At 55.5% G+C, this 23,126-nt stretch overlaps 3 protein-coding genes across 4 annotated transcripts in view; 1 reads left to right on the forward strand and 2 right to left on the reverse strand.

Annotated features, from left to right (window-relative positions):
- The first annotated feature begins 586 nt into the window (after nt 1-586).
- Nucleotides 587-2,546, forward strand: LOC115344895 (translation initiation factor IF-2-like). 2 transcript variants are annotated; one of them, XM_041122706.1, is made up of 2 exons: nt 587-1,023; nt 1,497-2,546. In XM_041122706.1, exons 1-2 carry the CDS (start codon nt 587-589, stop codon nt 1,639-1,641), a joined length of 582 nt encoding a protein of 193 aa, XP_040978640.1. In that variant the 3' UTR covers nt 1,642-2,546. The 2 variants fall into 2 exon arrangements, with proteins under 2 accessions (XP_040978640.1, XP_040978646.1); XM_041122712.1 differs by lacking the exon at nt 1,497-2,546 and adding an exon at nt 1,024-1,231 and having other exon boundaries at nt 587-922.
- Nucleotides 2,547-3,835: 1,289 nt separating this feature from the next.
- LOC121233535 lies at nt 3,836-5,184 on the reverse strand. Its single transcript, XM_041126008.1, has 4 exons — nt 5,000-5,184; nt 4,411-4,913; nt 4,223-4,364; nt 3,836-4,114 (listed from the first exon to the last, which is right to left on the reverse strand). The coding sequence occupies exons 1-4, from the start codon at nt 5,182-5,184 to the stop codon at nt 3,910-3,912; spliced, it is 1,035 nt and encodes a 344-aa protein (XP_040981942.1). The 3' UTR covers nt 3,836-3,909.
- Nucleotides 5,185-7,568: 2,384 nt separating this feature from the next.
- The window catches only part of FRAS1 (Fraser extracellular matrix complex subunit 1), a 174,007-nt gene continuing 158,449 nt past the window's right edge, over nt 7,569-23,126 (reverse strand). The window contains exons 58-73 of the mRNA XM_030022887.2: nt 22,669-22,874; nt 22,029-22,185; nt 21,159-21,359; nt 19,620-19,807; nt 19,158-19,433; nt 17,886-18,118; nt 17,331-17,491; nt 16,320-16,534; nt 14,763-14,913; nt 13,624-13,731; nt 13,311-13,470; nt 12,454-12,570; nt 11,664-11,830; nt 11,140-11,345; nt 9,801-9,947; nt 7,569-8,788 (exon numbers count right to left, since the gene is read on the reverse strand). Of these exons, the coding sequence (XP_029878747.1) occupies nt 8,204-8,788; nt 9,801-9,947; nt 11,140-11,345; nt 11,664-11,830; nt 12,454-12,570; nt 13,311-13,470; nt 13,624-13,731; nt 14,763-14,913; nt 16,320-16,534; nt 17,331-17,491; nt 17,886-18,118; nt 19,158-19,433; nt 19,620-19,807; nt 21,159-21,359; nt 22,029-22,185; nt 22,669-22,874 (3,278 nt within the window). The 3' untranslated portion in view covers nt 7,569-8,203. The remainder of the gene's footprint in view (nt 8,789-9,800; nt 9,948-11,139; nt 11,346-11,663; nt 11,831-12,453; nt 12,571-13,310; nt 13,471-13,623; nt 13,732-14,762; nt 14,914-16,319; nt 16,535-17,330; nt 17,492-17,885; nt 18,119-19,157; nt 19,434-19,619; nt 19,808-21,158; nt 21,360-22,028; nt 22,186-22,668; nt 22,875-23,126) is intronic.

Consider the following 23,126-nt stretch of genomic DNA (forward strand, 5'->3'; position numbering starts at 1 on the left):
CGGCCGCCCGGTGGACGGGACGAGGAAGAGCGGCTGCGGTGCCGGTGGCTCGGCGGAGGAGCTGCGGGGCTCGGGGCGCCGGGGAATAAAGCCCGGAGGGCCGGAGCCCGGCGCCCCCCCCCGCCGCCGCCGCGTCCTCGCAGCCCGGGGCCGGGTCCGCTTCGCCGGTCCCCCGGTCCCGACAGCGGCGGCGTTTGGGGCTCCGCCGGGCGCTTCGGGGACTCGGGAGCCGGATCCCGGAGCCGGTGCCCGGCAGCCGATGAGTAGCTCCGCCCACTCGCCACGCCCACTCGCCGGCCATGCCGCTCCCTGTGCGCGGGCCACGCCCCCACCCAGTCTCCGCCACGCCTCCGGCGGGGCGGGGCTGAGGGAGCTTTGGCCTCAGGCGGCCGCCATTTTGTCGTCCCGCCGTGCCGGGCCGCGTCGCCGGGCGGGGGCTGCGGCCCTGCGGGCGGAGCGGCCTGTTCCGCGGGCAGTCCCCGAGCACCCCCGGGTGCTTTAGGGACTAGAGGGCTCGGGGCCTGTGCCGGGGCTGAGAACCGGGCCCAGCCGTGGGTTTTCCCGCAGCGGGAGCCGGGCTGGCGAGATGGAGAAGGGGCTCGGGGGCTCGGACAGTAACTGCGGGGGGGGCTCCAGAAGCCGAGTCGTGGGGTCAGACCCCGGCCCGGGAGCCCCAAAGCCCCGTCCGGTCAGGGCTGGGGGAGGGAGCCCGAGTCCCGGCTGCGTGGGCCTTGGAAACAAGCCGGCGGGGGCGGGTGGGGGCCAAGGCCCCTGTTTTGGGTGTCGGAAGCCGAGAGGGAGCCGAGCGTCCGCGGGACGCGACGCTTCACGCAGAGGCCGAGTCCTGCGGCGGGGGAGGGTGAAACCGGGCTCGTTCGGCCAATTTGGGGGCTTCAGACCAGGATCCTTCGGCCAGTTTTGGGTTCCTGAACTGGAGACCAAGTCCTGTGTTTTGGAGCTCAGAAGCGGAGACCAAGTCCAGCATTTGGGGGCTTTAAACCGGGCTCATTTGGCCAATTTCAGGTTTCTGAAAAGAGAGACCAAGTCCTGCGTTTTGGGGCTCAGAAGCAGAGCCCAAGTGCAGCGTTTTGGGGCTTCAGGCTCATTTGGCCAATTTCAGGTTTCTGAAAAGAGAGACTAAGTCCTGCGTTTTGGGGCTCAGAGGCAGAGCCCAAGTCTGGCATTTCAGGGCTTCAATCCAGGCTCATTTGGCCAATTTTGGGTTTCTGAAAAGAGAAACTGAAAGTCCTGCGTTTCAGGAGTGTCAAACCAGGCCGGTCTGGGCAGTTTAAGGTCTTAACAAGAGAGACCAAGTCCTGCATTTTGGGACTTCAGACCAGGCTCATTTGGCCAATTTCAGGTTTCTGAAAAAAGAGACCAAGTCCTGCGTTTTGGGAGTGTCAAACCAGGCTCATCTGGGCAGTTTAAGGTCTTAACAAGAGAGACCAAGTCCTGCATTTTGGGACTTCAGACCAGGCTCATTTGGCCAATTTTAGGTTTCTGAAAAGAGAGACTAAGTCCTGCGTTTTTGGGCTCAGAGGCAGAGCCCAAGCCTGGCATTTCAGGGCTTCAATCCAGGCTCATTCGGCCAATTTTGCGTTTCTGAAAAGAGAGACTAAGTCCTGTGTTTTGGGAGTGTGAAACCAGGCTCATATGCGCAGTTTAAGGGCTTGACAAGAGAGACCAAGTCCTGCATTTTGGGGCTTCAGTTGAGGCTCATTCGGCCGGTTTTGGGTTTGGGAACTGGAGACTAAGTCCTGCATTCTGGGGCTCAAAACCAGGCTCACCTGGCCCATTTTGGGGCTTCAGACCAGGCTCCCTGGGCCAGTTTCGGGTTTGGGAACTGGAGCCCAAGTCCTGTATGCTGGGGCTCAGGCCACATCCCCCGTGTCGGTGCATGAAAAGCAGAGCCCCAGCCCCGCCTCGCTGGGACCGGGCCCGGGCTCACGGGGGCAGCCGGAGGGTCGGAAGGCAGCGAGCGAGCCCGGCCTCCCCGGGCTCCGGGGGCTTGAGGCCGGGCTCAGCTCACTTGCCCGGTGCTGGGGCTCAGGAGACAGACCCGGCCCCGGGTTCGGGGGCTCAGGACCGGCCCCCGTCGCTGCTGCGGGGCCGGGCGGCGGAGCCCCAGCCCCGCGGGTTCCCGGGGAGGGTGCGGGGGGAGACGGCGCTGCCGGAGGAGCCGGGAGGCCCCTTCCCCGGGGGTCGGAGGGTGCGGCGGGACCCGGGCAGACGGTGCCGGGGCAGCCCCAGCCCTCGTCCGGCGTCTGCGCGGAGCCGCCGATGCCTGTTCCGGGAGACCGGCCCCGGCAGAGCCCCGGCGGGAGCGGGAGAGGCGGGACTTGGGCCGCCGGTCCCCGCTCGGCCCCGGAGCGCGGCTCCTCCTGCCCGCGGCGCCGGGACGGGGAGGGCCAGGCGGGGCTCGGGGCTCCAGAGCGGCCGGTCCCCCGGCTGCTCGGGGCGGGAGAGAGCCCCGGGCCCCGCACCCCGCCCGGCCGGGGCTCCCCCGCCGGCACCGCGCGCCCGCGAGGCCCGGCCCCGGCCTCCCCGTCCCCGGGCTCCGCATCGCCCCGGAGAAGCCGCCGGGCCCGGCCGGGGCTCCGTCCCCGCGTCCCGAGCCACGGGTCCCGCCCGGCGCCGCCGACCCGCTACCGACGTCCGCCGCGGCCGCTGCCGGGGCCGGTCTGGCGGCGGAAGAGGAGGCGAGGAGGGGCGGGGCCTCGGCGCGCATGCGCGGGGCGGGGCAGGCACAGGTGCGAGCGGGCGGGGCCTCAGGGCGCCTGCGCGGGGCGGGGCAGGCACAGGTGCGGTGGGGCGGGGCCGCGGGGCGCCTGCGCGGGGCGGGGCGGGCACAGGTGCGACCGGGCGGGGCCGCGGGGCGGGGCCTGGGTGCGCCTGCGCGGGGCGGGGCCGAGCAGATTTGAACCCCGGCGGCCGCCGTCGGCCCCCTCTTTTCGTTCCCCCGCGGCGGCGGCGGCGGCCAGGCCGGGCCGGGCTGGGCTGGGCTGGGCTGGGCTCCCCCGGCGGGGCCCGGGGCCGCGGAGCCGGGAAGGGGTCGCGGGGTGCTGCCGGCGGAGGAGCGGCGGGGCTCGGGGAATAAAGCCCGGAGGGCCGGAGCCCGGCGACCCCCGCCGCGTCCTCGCTCTCGCCCGCGGCCGGGCCCGCCCCGCCGGTCCCCCCGGCCCGTCCGCTCTCCAGCAGCGCCCGGTCCCCCCGTCCCGGCAGCGGGGGGGGGTTTGGGGCTCCGCCGGGAGTTCTGGAGACGCGAGAGCCGCGGGGCCCCGGCCCGAGCCGGGCGTTTCCCCGGGCGGAGAAGGGAGCCCCGGGGCTGCGGTCGTGGGGCCGGGCCGGGGGCTGGAGCAGAGCCCCAGTCCCGCCAGTTTGGGCTCAGAAACGGAGCGCAGGGTGGCTGCTGCTGCTGCGGCCAGAGGCGGGGGGTGTTGGTGGGAGTTGGGGGATGTTGGGGAACTGCGTTGGGTGTTTGGTGAGGGCCTGGGTTGGGTGTTGGAGAATTGGGTGGTGGGGGCCTGGGTTGGGTGTTGGGGGGGCAGTGGGTGGTGGGTGGGAGGTGTAGGGGCCTGGGGTGGGTGGTGGGAGGTGGTGGTGGTGGGTGGGAGGTGTAGGGGGGTGGGTGGGTGTTGGGGGTGGTGTTGGGTGGGGGGTGGGCAGGGTGCGTGGACCCCCACCGGAGGTGGGGGTCCGGTTGCGTTGGTCCCCGAAGCTTGGGAGGCTGGCATGCACCAGGCCGAATTAAATGTCTGAGATAGTCTCTGGGGGAAAAGGTGCTTTTCACTGCGGGTTTCCAACTCTTTATTCAAGGGGTGTCCCACCCCCGGACCAGTGATTGAACAATAAACACAAACACACGAGTCACTGCCTGTACAGTTATGACATTTCATATTCATATTCAAGTCATGACAGTGATTGATTTACGACCTTGCCAAAAGCCAAGATCGTTTTAACAAGCGCGAGCTGGAGCTCAAACCAACTGGAGTCTATAACATGCTGGAAGCCCGAACCAGCTGGAGCCGTCCATGAGCCAGGGCAGAAACAAATGAGCTGGAGCCGCAGATGAACTGGAGCTGGAACACAAGCCAGAGCCATCCATGAGCTGGGCCTGAAATGAATGGAGGCAGAAACAAATGAACTGAGGGTGTGAACGAGCCAGAGCTGGAGCTGAAAACAGGGGGGGGAGCCAACATGAACAGGGGCACAAACAACCCACCTGGAGCTGCAAACGAGCTGGATCTGAAACCAGGGCAGAAACAAAGTGGAGCCGTCCCGGAGCTGGACCTGCAAACAAACAGGAGCCTGAACCAATAAAGAAATGAAAACAAATGGGGCCCAAACAACTGAGCTGGAGCTGCGCAGTCCCCGCAGCGTCGCAGGGCAGGCGGCAGCGTCAGCCTCTGTGCAGGCAGGCCGGCTTCTTCCTGGGGCTCCTGCGTCTGTCCCTGTGTAGGGAGACATGTGGGACAATCAGCTCCTGGCACCACAGCCGGGACCAAAGAGCCCCCGAGCTGCTGCCCCTGCAAACCTGCTGCCTCCCGGGCACGGGCAGCTCTGCCCGGCCCCTCGCCAGGGCTTTCGGCAGCGTCTCGCCGGTGCCACACACCCACGATGGGAGGGGAGGGAGAGACGGGGATGGGACACCAGAAACTTCTCCCCAGGAGAGCGGGCAAGAGCCAGGAGCTGGCTGAAAACCCCCCGCACCCCATGCAGCGGCAGCAGCAGCAGCGGCGGCACAGACCGACAACCGGCAACCCCGGGGCTGGGGCCGGCACCGCACCAGTGCCAGCGGGGTCTGGGCCTGACCCCAGCAGCTCCTGCACCCCCAAAAGCACAGCACCGACCTGCCTGGCCCTGGCTCGGGGTGTGCTGCGGGAACGGGACCCGTGGGCCCCCCCAGGCTCCCCCTGCACCCATGGGGGGAACAACCATCGAGGTTGAACAACCCGAGGGATGCGCGCCGGGACCCCTCCTTCCCCCCAAAGGCACCCACCCTCCCCGTCCCTCGGCCGGCAGGACGAGGGGCAAAGCCAACACGCCCCGAGCACAAAACCGCCCCCGGAGCTCCGGCCGGGCCCAGCTCCCTCGCACCCGCTCCGTCCTGGCACCCCCAGGACACGGCGGCCCCCGTGAACCCGCTCCCACAGCCAGGGACAGGACCCCCGCCTGCCCCTCCATCCCCAGGGACCCGGCCCGGCACCGGCGATCCCCCAGGCCCCGCCGGCACAGCCGGCCACGGGAGCCGAGCGCCCCGGTCCCGCCGCACGGCTCCGCTCGGTCGCCGCTTCGGGACACTCGCCTCACCGGGCACGTCCTCCCCGCCGGCGTCCTCCAGCCCTGGGGGCCGCGCTCCTCGCCCGGGGGTCGGGACGAGCCGTGTCTCCACGCACCGGCACAGCCACGCTGCAAGCACCGGGACGGCCGTCGGTCCTCGTTCCCGGCCAGGTTGGCTTCACCATCTCACCGACGGGGCTGTGGGAGCCGGTGTGGGTCCCTGGAGCGGCCTCTGCTCCCACCGCAGTGCGTTTTGAGCTGAAAAAAGAAGGTTTTCAGCCGAAGCAGGGCTTCGTGCAAGGCCCAGAGCCGCCCCCAGGTCCTTGCCGTAGCGAGGATAACGCCGGGCAGGCCCCAAGGGCTGAACCCCAGTGGAAACCAGTTCACCCCAGCAGCAGGTCCCACACTCACCGGTCTGAGCTCTCCCTGGCTCCAGCAGAGGAGGGGTCCGTCCTGCCGGCAGCTGCTCCGGGAAAGAGCTGGGGAGAAGAAACCAGCCGGCGCCTGTGCCGGGAGGAGGGGACCTGGCCACAGGAGGGATCACCGGCCGCCCCGGGAGACCCCCAGCCCCGCCGGGTCCCTGTCTTGCCCAGGTCCCGGGTGGGAGATGCGGCGTGCGGAGCCCCCACGGCCGGTCGCCGGGTCACGGTTCAAGCGGAGGCTGATCCCTCGGTGGAAACGGGGAGCTGCCGGGGACCCCCAGCCCCACAGGCTGAGCTGCAGCCGCTGCCCCCCCCCCCCACCCGGAGAGGGCACCCCGGAGGGTCGGTGCCCAAACCCACCGGGAAACTCACCGGGCACCCACGGGGGGTCCCGCACCGGGGGGGAGAGGGAAAGGGACCACCGGCCCGCGGCTGCCAGGGCAGGCAGCGACGGCAGCTCCTGCCGCTGGGAAAGCCGGGGACCCGCAGCCAGCCGGTGCCGGCCCCGGTCCCCCGTGGGTGCCGGCAGGAGCCCCCCCCCCCCGCCGAGAGCCGGGGGGTCCGGCCCCGGGAGGGGACGGGGCAGCCCCCGCTGGCCGGTGCCCCCGCTCCCCCACCGGAGCCCGCCCGCGGCGGCGGGGGGAGAAGGGCCCCGGCTCGCCCCGTTCGGCCCCGGTTTTCACCCGTTTCCCCGCAGTTTCGCCCGGTTTCCCTCGCCCTGCACCGGAGGCGCCGGTGTCCTCTCGACCCCGGGAGCAGCCGCGGAGCGGGCGGGACCCGGGCGTGGCGGGGAAGCGGCCCCCAGCCCAGCAGGGACCGCGCCGGCCGGGGGACCGGGACCGGCACCGGGACGCCGATCCCGCTCCCGCCGCCGCCGCCGCCGCCGCCGCCGCGCCGGTCTCCGCGACGACGGCGCCCCCTGGCGGGCGCGGGGAGGTTTTGAAGTCTCGGAGGGGGCTGCCGCGCCCCTGCCGCCGCCGAGGCACGTGACTGCGGGTGTGGCCGCGTGGGCGGGGCCTGACTCGGGGCGTGGCCGGCTGTCCCAGGTGCGAGCGGGGCCGGTGTTTGTGGGGCCGAAGCCCGAGGCCGCGTTGGGGGGGGGGGGAGGCGGGGTGTGTGTGTGGGGGGGTGTTTTGGGGGGCTGAGGGGTGTTGGGGGCCCTGGGTTAGGTGTTGGGCAGTGGGGGGGAGGTGGGGGGGGGGGGCTAGTGGGTGTTGGGGGCTGGGGGAGGGGTTGGGTGGGGGGTGGGCAGGGTGCGTGGACCCCCCACCGGAGGTGGGGGTCCGGTCGCGTTGGTCCCCGAAGCTTGGGAGGCTGGCATGCACCAGGCCGAATTAAATGTCTGAGATAGTCTCTGGGGGAAAAGGTGCTTTTCAGACCCTCAACAGCATCTTGGAGTCCTGCCCTATTCAACATCTGTACAATGCCCAGAAGAGTTATTAACTAATTAGTTAATAATTATTCAGTATTAAAATGTGATGTTAATATTCAGCGGATGCGTTACAGCCTGTAACAAAGGGAGCAGAAGGTGTCATCAGCTCATGCTGGACCTGCACCGAGGTTCAACAGCCTCGATTTCCACCCTTTTTTCAGTACTTATACACCACCTTCAGTATTGATAAGCTAAATATTCCTAATATATTCAGCATGAACTTTTAACATTCGTACTGAAGGAGTGGGAAAGATTTACACCCTCACAAAAGGCTCTTTCCAGCGCTGAAAGACAAGCAGTGCCGAGCTTGCCGCTCCTCAGCCGTGTTTGGTGCCGGGGGTCCCAACCCACCTGGGAACGCGCAACAGGGGCTGAAAGGGGGAGGCGCAGGGAAAGGACACCCCGGTCACGCTCTTTGTCAGGTTTATAGTCAAACTTTATTCTCTGGCGTGCGCTGAGACAGTACAGTTAACACCCCATGTGACAATTCATGTCCCTGCCACCCCCTCCCCACGGCCAGCACCACCCCAAAATGAACCTCCCAACCCCTAAAGACCGAGCACCGGGTTTGCCGTTTGTTTTTCTGTAGTGTTTTGCCTCGTTTTAAGAAGCAAACCAAGGCCGCTCGCCTTGGGTGTTAAACGCGGAGATGTTGCCCTTCTTGCTTTGCTCCCCAGCGAGGCGGGGAAGCGACCCCGGGAGCAGGGGGTCCCGGCTGACGCAGAGCCACCCCCTCCACGCCGGGTGGGGGACGTACAATGTCCCCACGATGCCCCGCCACGAAGGTGCGGGTCTCCCCGGGCCACCCTGGGCGAAGCGGCAGAGCCGGAGCGGGAGGAGTGTGGTGGGGGCGCGGGTGGAGAACTCTGCCCGGCCTGGCTCCAGCGGTGCTGTGCAATGGGGCAGCTCAGCCGGGAGCAGAGGTGAGCTAGAGCCACTCCTCCTCCTCCTCCTCACAAGAGTATAAAAATACCAGCATAACTTTTCTTAGCTTTTATTTTTTTTCAGATTATTCCTTTTTTTTTTACAATTTATAAAAAGCTTTTACCAAACCAAAGGGTGTGCTGCATTAAACTTCCGTTCCGTCGTGCAAATTGCTGTGGACTTTGACTTCCAAGTTCACCTGCTTCACCTTCCTGCCTTTCCCCTCGCAGACGCCCCCGGTCTCCCTCAATATATTGATGTTCCTCACGGTGCAGTACCGGCCGTCCAGGGACTTCTCGGCGCCCCTGGGCAGCTCCACCTTGGTGTTCAGGGGATGCTCCTCCGGGGCGGCTCTGGCAGCCTCCCGCTTCCTCCTCAGCTTCCGACATTTCCTGGTGAGGAGGCAAACTCCCGAAAGCACCAGCAGCAGCAGGGTGACGGCAGCGAAGGCGCTCCCCAGGGAAGCGCCCGTTTGAGATAAGGAGGCTGCGACGGCGGCTTCCTCCCTCTCCAAGATCAGCGACTTCATGTTGGTGCCGTTCTTGATCTGGTCGCCTTCATTGTCGTAGATCAAGGAGTCGTCCAGGATCAGCCTGCCGTCGCTATCGACCAAGTCCCTGCGGCCGCGTTTCCAGCGGCGAGTGAGGGATCGCTGAACGCGAGGCCCCGCCATGCTCTCCGGGCCAATTACGTAGATGACTTGAAGGTACCACTGGTGTCCAGCTTCCACCTGTCAGAAAGGGAAGACATGCACACAGGAAATTTTAACTACAGCTTTTAGATTTTGTTACGTAAAGGTAGAGCTGGTTGCATTTTTTTGTCCCGTTTCTTGACTCCTGCAAATACCAACAAAAAAGCTCAGTGTGTTTTTATGAGCACCTGCAATAGTATTTACCACCAAGTGAGGTGTTCGGTCTTGTTGTCTATCTTTGGCAACTGCAATAATTAATTTAGGAATATTAATAATATGTTTTTAAAGAGCTTCTTTCCTGAGTGTTTTGGAAAAAAAAAGTCTTAATCACCAGAATAAATTCCTCCATTTTCTGTGCTGGAGTTCGCTTCTTAACTGGCTCCACCATTAATTTATGGTACAATCCTAGCAATGCCAAGAAGCCCCTTAAGCAAACAGAGGTCGCTAAGAGGGCTTCTCTGGGGAGGGACAAAAAACCCCAGAAATCAGGATATAAAATTCTGCCCTCGATCAAGAGTTTCCTCTGGCCCCCTCCTGTTGCTGCCACGATCTGCTCGGCTCCTCCGAGTCTTGTACTCGCCAGCCTCTGCGGACAGAGAGGAACCGCAGCCAGAGGTCACCTGCCCCTGTAATTGGGAAGGGGTGCGGAGAGCTCTGAGCTGCGGCTACCTTCAGAGGAAGCGACAGCACCGTGTGCGCGCTCCACCGCCGAACAGAGACTCTCATCTCCCACCTCGCCTTTATACCCAGGCAAATCGAGGAGAGGCCTGCTACAGTACGATCTGCAAACGCGGATGATCACGTGTACGTGAGGCCACCTCGCTTCACGGAGGCCATGTTGCGGGTGGGTGTGGAGGCAGCGCGTCCCACCACGCCATCAGAAAAGTTGGTTGAGGGTTGCCATTAAACTGCAGAAGGCTGCAAGACCTACCTTAGCATGAATTTGGTTTCTCTAGGCGGCGTCAGGGCCAGAGCCTACAGCTCACAAAGTATTTGGGACACCCTGGACAGAGAAGTGAGTTTGGGGCTACCGATATCACTTGGTACGTACCTTGTAGAGAGCATCCACCTTGAGAGTAAATCCGTCGACTCCCGGCATGCTGCTTACCGAATGAAACTCAGACAGTTCGGAAGCAAAGTGGGCATCGAAAGGCACATCGTGGAAATACTTATCCGTCACTTCTGGTTGGTTTCGGTCCTGGAAATGAGAGAGGCGTTATGAAGAGAAGTGCATGCTGTCACCTTTCCAAAGAGGAGCCAGAAGCCAGGTCACTAAATAACACCTGTGTACTGCTGCAGAAATCGAATCCAAATGCCCAGTCTCCACACCTACCTGTGGGCATGGACATTTCTTTAAACGCGTAGCTTACCGCACAGAAAATGTTTATGACCTATATGATTTGTAGAGGCTTCATACTGGTTTAGCACTGATTGTGACAGTATTAGGTTTGTAGAGGTGAAGATCAGGAGAGGAGTTTAACCAGCCTGCTCAAATACGCATGCTGAACTAACTAATACCATTAACATTCCCCTCGTCCTGTGAGTGGTAACAGGGCTGCCAGTGAGGACGCTGGCAAATGTTAACTACAAAGCATGTAAGAAGAACTGAACGCATCTTGGGAGCTAGTCGTAGATTTATACAAGAAGAATCTCTGTGTAACTCTAAATCTCCCTTTATATGATGCCAGTTCTGACAATTCCAAGCCATAGTATAAGCAGAGATCAAGGGAAATTTTTAAGTTTGCTACATCACTTCTTTTTCTTCCTAATTTGTGGTTTGGTTTTTTTTGTTTTTTTTTAGACTAAGAAATACTCATGGATAAAGACGGAGGAAAAAGAGATCTTAGCTTCATGGTTTGCACCTGTCTGCCCCGTACTGCAAAGATCCACCACATTTCACTTCTCATCCCTCTGTAGTCAGAATCTGTTGGTAGTCGGGGGAAAAAAAACAAACAGAAAGCAGAAGCAGAGGACATTTTTGCAAACCAGTACTTCAGACCCCTCACAGACAAGGGAAGTGTTTAGCACAGGCATCAAGCTTTATTCTGGCTCTGGTTTTCTGTGGCTGCACAAAGGTGCAGGTGGCTGGGAGGGCGGCAGGGTCTGCCTGGAGACTCCGCAGGATGTTGCAGGGTTTGGGGGTGCTTGGGGAAGTCAAACAGAAAGACAGCAGTGCTATGTCACCTGGGACAGTCAGGCTAGAGAGAACTTGCGGACCGAAATAGCTAATACGAGCTAAATATCAGTACGTGCAGTGCCTCCCCGCAAGTAGGAAGGCCATTTAGTTCCCGGGTCTGTTAGGTCAGCAAGAGGCTGAGAGACCAGACTTCTCTGGACATGACCACACACAATCCTGGCCATGGCAGTTTCGTCCACAGCAGAAAACTTACCAAGAGCAGAAATCGGTGTTTCAGGTGCTTGTTGGGTTGAATACAGCCATACTGGGGCCCCTCGTTATAGACGGTGCCCGTTGGGTCAAAGAAAGGCACGTAGCCATCCTTGCCTGTACACAGATAGACTTTTTCCAACTGCAGTTTGTAAGCGGCATTTAGGTTTTGTTCGGGGTTCCAGAGCACGCGGCCGTACAGGATTTGCCCTGAGGAGGTTGGGAGAAAAACGGTCCGGTTAAATTCTCCAATTCAACAAGAGAACCACTGTTAGAGCCAAATGCACCAAACTACACATGGCTCTGGGTTTTGATTTGTGTGTGCAGATGACAAAACACCGTGCCAGAGCACACTCTTGTCTTGTCGTGCTGTTACACGGCTGTAACGTGCTCAAAATGCCATTTGTTGCTGTAGAAGAGGCAAAGCCAAATCTGGGTTTTACCCTTCTCTTTCAGAGCAATGGAAGTTGTGAAGACGGAATCATTAGGTACAAGCAGAAATGGAAAGAAAAAGAAAATAAATCCTACCCTTTGAAAAAGCCCCTTTGTAATCCATTTCTGCCAGAGACATTTCGGATTTGGTGGGGTCCATCAGAAACACCTTCTCATTGTTACAGAGCTGAAACTCTGTGTTTAGGGAGTAGACGACAGGAACTGGGCGGTTGGTCTGCTGGAAGGCAATCGGGATCAAAAATCTAAAATTGGGACAGGAAAGGAAAAAGGAGAGGTTTAGTTTGGATGCACCTGAAGTTACATGCTGGTGACCTACACAGTCTGCTTCACCTTTCTTCCCTCCTGCTTTACTATTTTTAGTCTAGCAGCCCGTACTACGGTGGTATTCAACCCAAGATGACTTGTTGCCCCTCACCCTGCCCCAGTTTTCCCGTAATGGTGCAGCGCTCTGCATGACCAGCTGAAGCCTCCTCCCAACAGGTTTCATTTTCTTTCTGTCTGGGGACAACCGAAGGCTACGCGGGCTTCTGCAGCCCCGAGGCTGAAAACGGTGGGCTGAGACGTACGACAGCCCAGGACAGCCCCTGGCAAAGACACATGCCTTGTGCTCGGGAGTGACAGACCCTGCCGTGCTACAGGCTGTCTGGAGCACCCCGACCGCCAGCCCAGCCCAGAAATCTTTCAGGTCTCGGTTGTAGGGGGACTCCTGAGCCAAAGGGGAGGTTCCTCCCCTCCCCTTTTCCCTTTTCCCTTCTCCCTTTTCCCTTCTCCTTTCCCTTCCAGCGTGCCACACGCCTGCTGGACCACAAAAACAACCCGAACGGGCTGCAACTGTCCTGCTGCCATGATGATGGGGACTCCTTACCGCTCAGGAGCGTGAGCTGTACAGGGCAGGGGCTTGTCTCCAGGCTCTATCCACGGCTGTGTGGGCTGCACAGTACAGGGGATTAAGAAGATAGTGTACTCTCCAGAGTAGTCCTTCCTGGGAACAGACAGGAGACACTGCGGTCACCAAATGAGACTCCAAGCTATTCACCTAGCTGATGTGTTTGCTTAACATCCACCGTTTTCTAATTAATGTAAGCAGGCAAGACAAAGTTCATAGCAGGACCTCTCCCTCATCCCAGAAATCTCCAGCAGTTGCAGGAGGGACAAATTTGACCTGCGGCGTTTAATCTGACTCTCTGTGCAAGGAGCACAGACTGTAAGAATGAACAGTCACAGACAGAGCTACTAATGAGAAGCAATTTCTTAAAACAGCGAACCAAGTATTTCTAGATCCTTATATACCTACCTCCACCAAGCATAGCACTACTGATTAAGCCAGTCGTGGACGTAAAATCCTGCTTTTAACTTGCAGACTGCAAGACAACCTTGAATACATTGTCCCCTCTGGTATCTACCTACCCATTGGCTTAATTGCTAGAAAAATGCACGTACAAGGAGATGAACTGATTTTCCCCTCTAATACAACCAGTAGAGGAGCGTTTTCAGCCCTGACAGCGGCTTCCTGCGTGCTCTAGCTCTAAGCCCTTGAACAAGGCTGGCTCCTGACAGCTCCACACTATGGCTGTGGGTGCTGAAAGGGCAACAGGGATTGCTCTCTCAGGCCTGGACTTGAAACTGCTTCGCCACTGCTGTTAACTACATGCACGTTCATTGCTTAAGGAGAACATTGGGCTGTGGGAAGCTGCTGAAGGTGGCTGAACCCACAGTCCTCACCTGTTGTAGGAGCTGGTTGCTCTCCAGAGCTGGTAGGGAGAGTCAAAAGTCTGAGCGCTCCACAGCAGTTGCAAGTCAAATTCGATCCCTCCCAGGTGGTCTGGAGTCATTAAGAAAGACTTGACATCTGGCAGGCTGTGGTGCTCCATTACAAAAAGCCCTGGGGTGAGGACAAAGAGGTGACGGATGAGGCAGAGTACGGGGACACCCCACGTTGCACACCTCAGCACAGAGGGACACTGCTACCCGTGTTTTCAGAACAGATCTGTATCTGTAGGCTGATTTCTTCCTCTATCAGGACTAATGCTCTCACCTCTGAACTTGGCCTGTGTCTTGAACTCGATAACCAGCCGGCCATCCTCGCGGATGTAGATCCTGATTATCTGCAGCCGGGCTGAGAGAACGCTGTCCGTCTGAATCCCTGCACAGTGCAGCAAGAACAAAGTCACTGGGGAGGCCACACAGCACAGTTGGTCCTCAGGTGGGCTCTCTCAGCCCCACGTAGCTCCAGAAGCATTTGAGAGAACTCCAAAAAGGCATGGTTTAATTGGGATCATCCTCCAGTGAGTCAGCTATACACTTCCTCCATTATCCACATGTGCCTCCTAAGTCTCACTCAAGCATAAAGGAAGTAAATATACTGAGCTCCCCTCTATGATTAGCCTGTGAATGTAACTTACTTTACCTAATAAGTTGTCGATAATTGTTTCTGGGTGCTCCTGGCCTTAATTCCTGAGTGGCCCTCCCTGACAAAGCTCTGCGAGTCCCTCCTCTACAATACTTAGTGTCACCACTGGCAGAATAAAATCCAAGGTGAGGCATTGTCTGTTCCTCATAGCCCTTTGAGCAGCAATACTGCTCAAGGCTGCAGGCACGGGTTCACGGCACACACGGGCTCCAAATATTATGGGAAAGGAAACAGAAGACTCGCAGGTGCAGGATAAACCACATGGACGCACAGATTTTACGTCTTGGATGTAACCACCACAGAGGATAGGAACGATTTAGGGCTCGCCTCTGGGAGTGCTGCTGTTTTGACTAACAAGGGGATACTATGGGAAAAAGTCCATCCGTGAGAGCCAGGAGGCTGAGGAACGTGACTGCAGCTCCCACACAAGAATCACTGAAAAGTGTCGGAGAAATCACTCCAAATATCCCACAGGGAGCAACCTCTTGCCTGGCTGTGGAGACTCTGATGAAGAGAGAGCTCTTCTCCTGCAGCACTTTCCAGGCATCAGTGACAACCGTTCCCATTAACAGAGAGAGGCTGGGGGGAAATGACAGCCCCCTTGCTAAGCTTACACAAATGCAGGCATACCTGGACTCAGCCTGCACACCCTTTACTTCAGTGAGTGCTACCCATGCTCAGGACTGCGGTGGCAGTGCAGAAACTAAGGGAAAAAACGAGAACAAATCAATTCTCCTGTACCCCTTCAAATGCCTCAGACCTACCCGTCCTCCAGAGAACAGTATCGTAGAAAAAGGAGAACTCCATCTCTGTGTGATGCTCAAGAGAAGCCCAACCTCTCGGCGCTGTCACGTAAATATAGGACACATAGAGTGGGACGTGGACTGTTAAGAAGGACTGAGCAGAGTCCCGTACCTGTCAATGAAACCCCCAAAAGGTGGTTATGCACCTTCCAAAGGAGAGACACTGGCCCAGACTCACAGCACCCACTGCATTTGCGATCTGCTCTGCAAATGGGGAAAAAAGCCAGAGTACCTGCAACAGAAGACTCCTTTTTAGTTCTGGACCATAGGTGTCTTAAACACAGGGAGGATAACGTGGGGATGAAGTATTTCTGAAGCAATATAATGTCATTGCTCCATAAAGACTGAGCATTATTGGCAAATAATTAGCTGATTTGCAAAAAAGTTATTGCTGGACTGCCATTTGAAAAATAACAAACAACTGCTGGCAAAAAGCATGCAAGCACAGAGTGCTCCTCACATACTACAAAACTCCTACAATTAAGTCACAGATGACTGTCTGAACTTTCTTTACCTTTACATGTAGGTACTTTAGACAAACCTGCATTTTAAATAAGGCTAAGCACTGAAGCACACTGGTGTCATGGTACAAAAGGAGCTGTGGCCACAACTTCACCTCAACCCCCTGCCCCAGTTTCCAATTCCATGAATTAAAAATAAGCACTTCTGCTTGCTCAGGACTGGCCCTAAGAGTATCTGAAATACCACAGCTCTCTGGCTATATATACAGCATTTATTATCTGCAGAGCACAGCTGTACTCTGGAAGCCCCTGAGAGAGACATTCCAGACTGGTTGGTGCCAGTCTCCACTTACTAAATTATGCAGTTGTTCAGTTCAAGCAGCTTCTCTGGATTTCTGCAAATAATTGGAGCTATAAAAGGAAAGTTAACAAAGTATTCCAGACTGACAGGAATTGAAAGAGATGATGTTGGCCATAACAGTCTGACTGGGAATTTAATACAAGAACTTAACGAAGATGAAATACTCACTTAAGTGGGATGTACATGTATAATCCATCCATGAGAGGGCAGTGAGACACATCTAGTAGCAAAAGCCACTATTTTATAGAAGAACATTTTTGGCTTTTTGTCTGCCAGTCGGTTAGTTAAGAAATTACTTAAAAATTCCCATGACCTCGCTCCACTGCGGAGTATGAACTGATGTGCCTCTGCTCTGTTCTTTGCTCATTTATATTGGCTAAGAATATAGTCAAAATTGTAAAAGAATAGAACACAGCTGAGAATGTTTTGTATTTCCAGTATATCCTTATATTTAAAAAAAAAATTTTACTGGCACTCTGAAGGTTAAGAGAATAAAACCTATGTTACCCCAAGAAAAATAAACGAATTGAGCGCATTTCACAAAGCACTGTTCTTTTCTAGGTCAAAGGGGGATAAAGCCATGTTCCAGTCGTACAAAGCGGAGCAGCAAATATACACGAACACAAAGCGGAAATTTACCTAAGAACTGAGAAAGATCTGGATTACATGGAACGAGTTTTGGATATGGCATCTCACCTGGAAGTCAGCGGTGACAGACCCCCCACAGACATCAATTAATTCAGTCATGTCATAATAGGCATCAAAAGTCCAAATGCAGCTCTTCAGGTTGAGGTGCTTATAAAGCTGGATCGTCTTCGGCTCTCTCACTGTGGGGTCAAACTGGTAAGGGCGGTCGTAGCCAGGACCGAGAATGATGCTGTCGTAGGTCACTTCATCCAGAAACCCTGCCTCTGGGATTAAGAGACATCAGGACAGTGATCACTCCAGATTTCAAAGAACGTGAGGCCAAGTACTGAGGTCCCATTTTCACTCTCAAATCACGTCAGTGACTTTTATTATATTAGGGACTTAACGGGCTCCTCCCCCTTCATTATCCTAGAGGTCAAACTGAATATACATGGGTCTTCACAGGGGAAAATGTTATAGGAATGGGGAGAGAATCCTAAAAACCAGACTTCTGAACCTATCAATTAAAGGTTGAAGTTAAAGTTTAAGAAATGCCGAACAGCTTGAGTATGAAATGAACAGAATGAATTACAACAACCCCCCGCCCACCCTGGAACAAGCATGGACCACATTATCCTTAGTGTCAGAGACACACATTGCCTTTTTATTTCAGCTCTGCCATTTACTTCAGCAGTGAATTTGCTTTTGCTGTTTCTTGTTACCAGACGGGAGACCTCAGTGACAGAGACACAGTGATCCACTTCCTGTGGATCCCTCTCTAACCGCATGGATATCACAAGACAGATTTGAAAAGCAGAAAATCACCAGCACGGTGTGAACCTATAACCTTCTGGAACAGAGCAATGCTGCTTAAACCCATTATCTTTTAAACATTCCCATGCATCGCATCTCATCTTTAACGGGGCAACTCTGTTCACTGCTGTTAGTATAGGAAGATTAATTATTATTTACATAATGTCAAGAGAGCCCAGAGAAAGACAAAGCCGCCTTCTCTGCATTTCTTTACTGGCTTCTCCCTACCACCAAGTTCAGAAAGCAAAGTCTGGCTTTAAAGATTACCTGAGATGCCTCTGAGGTCTCTGATGGTGACCAGGTTTGAGCAGACATGCTGGTGCCTGTAGATAGACTCGGACAGAAGGAAATGCAGGTTGTGCAGCGGCAGGGTGGAGATGAGGGGCAGCATACCATCCTGATGGGGGATCTGCACCGAGATGTGGATTCTGGAACAAATAGCAGATGAGACGGCATAAAAAAGCAGCCCTGGCAGGCACGGGAGCATTACCCCATGCCCCCCAGCAGCACAACACAGACCGGGTGAGCCTGCTAGTGGCAGCCTGATATTTAGTTTCATCTAAATTTCCCCATCTGCACATCTGCTCCTTAAGCTGTCCCACTAACTCCCATTTCCTGAGGGGAAGGTGCACCCCCTCAGCAGAGTAGGGTGCGAGGAAGAGAGTGGGAGCGCTACCCTAAGCACTCTATGCTGTTCAAGAGGGCACACAGCATGGAGGGATGTGGTTTCGGACACATGGGTTCTCCTCTTGACCCAAGCCGGCTCTGTAACCGCAGGGGTCCTGGTGAAGGACTGCACTCTCCCCTTCTCCAGGCTCATACCTGTTGGGATGCTCCTTGTGCTTGACATCCAAGTACTTCAGAGTGGCAATGAATGACTGTGCCTGGAAACCTCGGGCTGTCCCTGCAACCACAGGAGTGTGACAAATGGCACTGTCTGTGCCGATGGTAACTACATTGCTTCTCAGGGGGGTCCCCACATGGCCAGCCTTGTCCACAGCCTTGGCCACACAGCGCACGTGGAACCGCCGGCTGAAGTAAATGCTGTCCAGCACCTGCAGGGAACAAAGAGGGAGAAGCATGCATGTGGGTCAAAGACACCAGCGTTGCAACATCTGACCGTGTAGCAAAATCACGTTATCCTGGTGTTTCGAGGCAGCACGGAGGTGAGGCACATGCAAATGGAAACACAAACCAGGAGCACGCTCGTGCCAATGTCTGCTTGGCCGCTTGGGTGGCAGGTGCGATTGGCCTCTTGCTACCTACGCTGCAGTAGATGCTTGACTATGTTGGGTGCTTTACAACTTCCAAACTCTGCCCACATACTGAAGGGAGGGGAAGAGGGAGCCTGAGCTGTTATGATCTGCCAGGCTCCATCTGTCTCCTGCCACCAGTGATTTACTGAAGTGTCTGAGTGTCACAGCTACTTCCCACGTCAACAGAAGTGGTGTTTTTAGCAGGCTCAGTAAAGAACAGTGCTAAATTTTCTGAAGCCAAAAAAAAAATAAAAATCCCCAAAGAAGCACCCACACGTCTCATGCCGATTCCCAAATCTGAGGAGATTTTGGGTTTTAATCTCTGTGTAACTAAGGTGTGCACTACCCACTAAAAATGTCTCAGACTCATGCACGAGTAGGCATGGTCTAGAAACACACCTGGATGCCTGAGAAGAGCTGAGACATCACAGCTGGGAGTGCCTGGGAAAAGCCCCCAGAGGAAAACAGTAATTCTGTGTGTGGGGCAGGACGTGAACAGTCCAGGGACAGAGAGGCCTCAAGCCACACATGGAGCAATGCAGCAAAACGAGCGCCTGAAGGAACAGCAGTTCAGAACTTGAGCTATGCCCTTCCTGCAACTTGAGCAGGATGGAAGGAAAGCAGACAATACCACAGCCAAACCCTGGTAACACAGGTCACATCAGCGTGCTGAGCTCTTATTCAGGCACAGCCACTTTTTCAGGTGCGTGACTTTTCAGCTGCAGGAACGCAACCAAATTTCACATGTGATCTTACAGTACACAGAGCTGCCCCAAGCTCTCGCTGACTTACGCCACGCGCTCTTGCAGCTTTGCCATGCCGGTACCTAACCATATACCTTATGGTTGATGCTAGTGAATGGTGTGTTGTCAGTGATGGTTTCAAAAGGCGACCTGGCTCCATTCCCATCCGTGGGGGTTGCTACTTCCCAGCTGAACTGGATTGAAGACTGATTGATCCCAGCCTCGCTGCAGCGTTCCTTCGTGACCGTGTACTTGGGGAAGTGAGGGTCACAAGGAGTGACACAGATGAGCGGATAGCCTGGGGAAGGGGATTTCTTAGCACCGTCCTTGGTCACTTCTTCCACCCGGTCGTAATCAGCCAGGGTGACGACCTGTATGGATGCAAGATGGTAGCATTCGCCTAGGGCTGAGGGGAGAGGCGGAAAAGGCAATCCTTCCCACCCACTCCAAGCCTGCTACATCATTGCAGTTCTTAATTTTATTTCAGAAACCCTGCTGGGGTTTTCAGTCTGTACTCAAAGCGTACTAAATCACGTCCATTGGAATGGGTGACTTACCACGGGAGGTGCTGGTAGAATCAGACTCCCTGCTGCCTCCTGATCCAAAATAGTCACTATTGCAGTGCTGGTGTCTCCAAGAACAGCTTCCACTGGATCATCTGGACCCAGCACCAGAGAAAAGGACTCATGCCACTCCCGGTCTTCATTGGACATGATCTCCACCTTAAACATGATGTGGTTGACACCTGTGAGAGGAAACAGAGACAACTGAATTCATCATCAGATATTACTCTGAAGTTGTCATAAAAAAACTGCACAGCTGGTCAAGGCTATCATCACTGAAACATTATGATAAAATACGCGTTATAAATTTTATTTCCACTCATTGCTACTAATAATTTAGTCCTGTCCACACAGGAGTCTACTCTATATGTAAAACTCCAGCTATGACAATTGATCAGGTGATAGATTTACTAGCAGATGCCATCTGAGGATTAATAATGCCTGTCTTGTATTAGCTGTCTGTAGTAAAAATCTATGATCCAAAGTACATCCCCACCCCCGCTGTAAGGATCTCTGGTTTCTCTCACACCAGCATGCAGAACTGTTTGGTGAGGGCTTCTTGGTCCAGCAACATGGTCTGAGCTGTTGCACTGGATCCTGCAAGATCTCTGCTGAGCCTTACATTCTCTGAAGACTGCTTTATTCTCGCCTGCCAGATGCTAGTGCTTCTTCCTCTGTTCTGATCACCCTTCATTTAACAGTTCAGCCTTTTTGCGTAACAAAATTATAGCCACAACAGAGTGCAAGGCTGCAGCCCATAAGAGTCACACTTTTAAAAAGACCACATAGTAAGTGGTCTGTGTAGTATATTTAAAATACATTACCAAAAAAACAGAAAAAAGCCCCCAAACAAACCAAACCCCAGATCCTTCTCATCCAGCAGGGCATTGTGAAGGGATGAAATGTACACAAGAGAAAACATGGCAAGATTTGGGATGGCCCTCCCATTTTTTCAAGTGACATTAATTCCAGTGAGCAGAAAGTCTCAACCCTCTTTCTGTCTCCTTAGGCATTTACAGTCTTCTCAGTGAAGAGCTCACCACCTCCAGGCTTTCATTCCCTCCTCCTTTTCATTGCCCCCCTGCTTGGGCAGCAGCTTGGCACTCTGCCTATCCAGCAGGGAGGGCTGGTGCTCAGAACACCAGTGTGTTTGAACTGAGAATGATTAGGCAACCAGAAGGGGAGAGGGGAAAGGACATGTCTAATGCAAGGAAAGGGGGAAAGTCTTGCACCCCACCTGTAACACACTGAGGAGCTGGATAGGTGTTTCTTCCCACAAAGACTGTGATGACCCCAAGATCAAACCCCAAATCAAATCTAAACCCCAAAATCTAAGGGTATTTTATGCCTTCTTACAGCTAATACAGTTCGCTTCACCGGGAGCAGTTAGACCTGTGTTACGTTGTAAACCTCATGCAAAAAGTGGCTTTTTCCAAATCTCCTGAATGTTCCCCTTCAATGCTCTTTTCTGATATACACAAAATGTCACTGGTCATGCCACCACCTCTAACCTTCCCTCCAAGGACGCTTTACCTGGGCTGAATTTGAGCATTCGACTCTTGGGATAGTAATCCACTCCGGCCTGAGCTGAGCCATCACGGGTGCTACAGCGGACTTTTGAGGTCCTGTTCTGATCCCCTCTCCGGACCACCTTGATATTTAAAACAGCAACACCCTCCGGGCCAGGCGGCTCCCGTACTTGGTACGCAGCTTCTTCAAACTCAATGGTGGGTGCTAAAGAAACAGCAGTGAAGAAAAAGCCCCAGGTTTGCACACCAGCTGACTGTTTACAGATGAAGGGCATTCAGCAGCTGGGGCGAGCTAAGCTCAGCTCCTTTTAGACTCTATCTACACATCTTCAGAGCAAGGGGTTCCTCAAAGCAGGGGCCAAAACTGCAGCCGTAAGGGTTGGATGTGAATTAGGGCAAGGGGTGGGGCAAAACCCAACACAGGTATTGGGCTACAGAGGATGGCAAATGATTCTCCCATCCCCTGCCTCCCACTGAACCGCACAAGGCACGTGATGGTGCTACAGCCCCCACTGGCAGTCACACCGGAGGGACTTGGCATCCCCCTTCTTCCCCACACGTCTCTCCAGGCTGTGATGCTGTGGAGGGAAGGCAACATCTCCCAGGGGAAGCACAGCAATTCCCTGTGCAACTGCAGGGGAATGGGAAATGGGACAAATGGTGCGTTCAAGCCACTGGTATTCGATCCCTCCCTTATGACCAGTCCAGTGCACAAAGCCATCACATCAGTGACCTGCACGCAGAGCTGTGACCACGTGACCGGAGGCATTCACGTGTACTAAATTAAACTGCAAACTGTTGATGAGACCGTGCTGACTATCTGGGAGCTGCATCCTACACTACAACTACGCCCTTGTTGAGCGTTCTCGCTTACCGTCTTCATCATTGGTGACAGTTATGGTTGCCATGTCCATCTTCCCAATCCTAGCTCCACTCCAATGGTTTCCAAGTGGGCTACCAAGATAGACCTGGAACTGCTCTTCTGGTTCAAAGGCAGAGTCATCGCTGATATAAACACTGCAGTTCTTCACCTAAAGCCAAGTAAGCAGGAGAAAACAGCAAACATTCATAAATCCGATGAAGCCACTTAAAGGCCACTCTGTACTTCACTATCTAGGGTTTAATGTCTGACTACTGTCAATCCTGGAAGAAACACTTCTATTTTTAAGGCTGCTACTTCAGTGTGGACAAACCAGACAGTTACATGATGAAACACAGCAGTGAAGACACCTACTTCGACAAACCGACAGGTCTCTGCTACAACAATCCTGAGTCCTACTGACACAGAGGATTTGCATTTCATGTTTTAACCAGTTTTATCATGAAACAAACAACCCCTCCAGAGTCATGTCATATTTCCAGGACCAGAAGAATTTGTGACTTTAAGCATCTACGAAACCAGTTTGGACAGCCTCTGTGAGCCCCCTCTGACAATGAATGCAGAGGCAAGGAAGAGATCTGAACCTCTTCTATCAATGGTTCTTCATTCTCCCTATAAGCCAGGCTCAGCTCACCTTCTCCCCTTTCAAGAAAGTGATGCGAGACTCCTCCGCATTTCTCCTCTCTGCAAAGTCCTCCATGACCTCTGCTGTCTGGCTCTGGGTGTAGCACCTGACAGAGGACTCGTAGCTCAGGTCCCCGGTGCGGAAGATGGGGATGTGCAAAGTACCCTCCTTCTCCTTCACTGTGTATGTATCCTTGGTGAACTGCATGCTTGGTACTGCAGGAGGTAATAAAAAGGGTCAAGCGGCATTGAAGCTCCACAGAGAGACAGGAGCTAATTGAGGCACATACACCCTGGGAGAACTGCTGCATGGAGTCTGACAGCCAGAGAATAAAACAGCCGCTTCACTGTGCCTCAATACACGATTTGGTTTGAAACAAACAAGTGACTGTTACTGCCATCAACCCTCTATAGAGCACAGGATCAGCAGACCCTGCAGCGCTTCAGAAAGAAGGCATCTCTCCTCAT

Source organism: Aquila chrysaetos, chromosome 1 (genome assembly GCF_900496995.4).
Source record: "Aquila chrysaetos chrysaetos chromosome 1, bAquChr1.4, whole genome shotgun sequence".
Lineage (NCBI taxonomy): Eukaryota > Metazoa > Chordata > Aves > Accipitriformes > Accipitridae > Aquila > Aquila chrysaetos.

Coding starts and splice junctions, on each gene's coding strand:
- LOC115344895 (XM_041122706.1), top strand. CDS start 587: ATGGAGAAGGGGCTCGGGGGCTCGGACAGTAACTGCGGGGGGGGCTCC. Junction 1,024..1,496: donor GCTCATTTGGCCAATTTCAG/GTTTCTGAAAAG, acceptor GGCCAATTTTAG/GTTTCTGAAAAGAGAGACTA.
- LOC121233535 (XM_041126008.1), bottom strand. CDS start 5,184: ATGGAGGGGCAGGCGGGGGTCCTGTCCCTGGCTGTGGGAGCGGGTTCA. Junction 4,914..4,999: donor CCGGCCGAGGGACGGGGAGG/GTGGGTGCCTTT, acceptor CCATGGGTGCAG/GGGGAGCCTGGGGGGGCCCA. Junction 4,365..4,410: donor GAAGAAGCCGGCCTGCCTGC/ACAGAGGCTGAC, acceptor TGCGGGGACTGC/GCAGCTCCAGCTCAGTTGTT.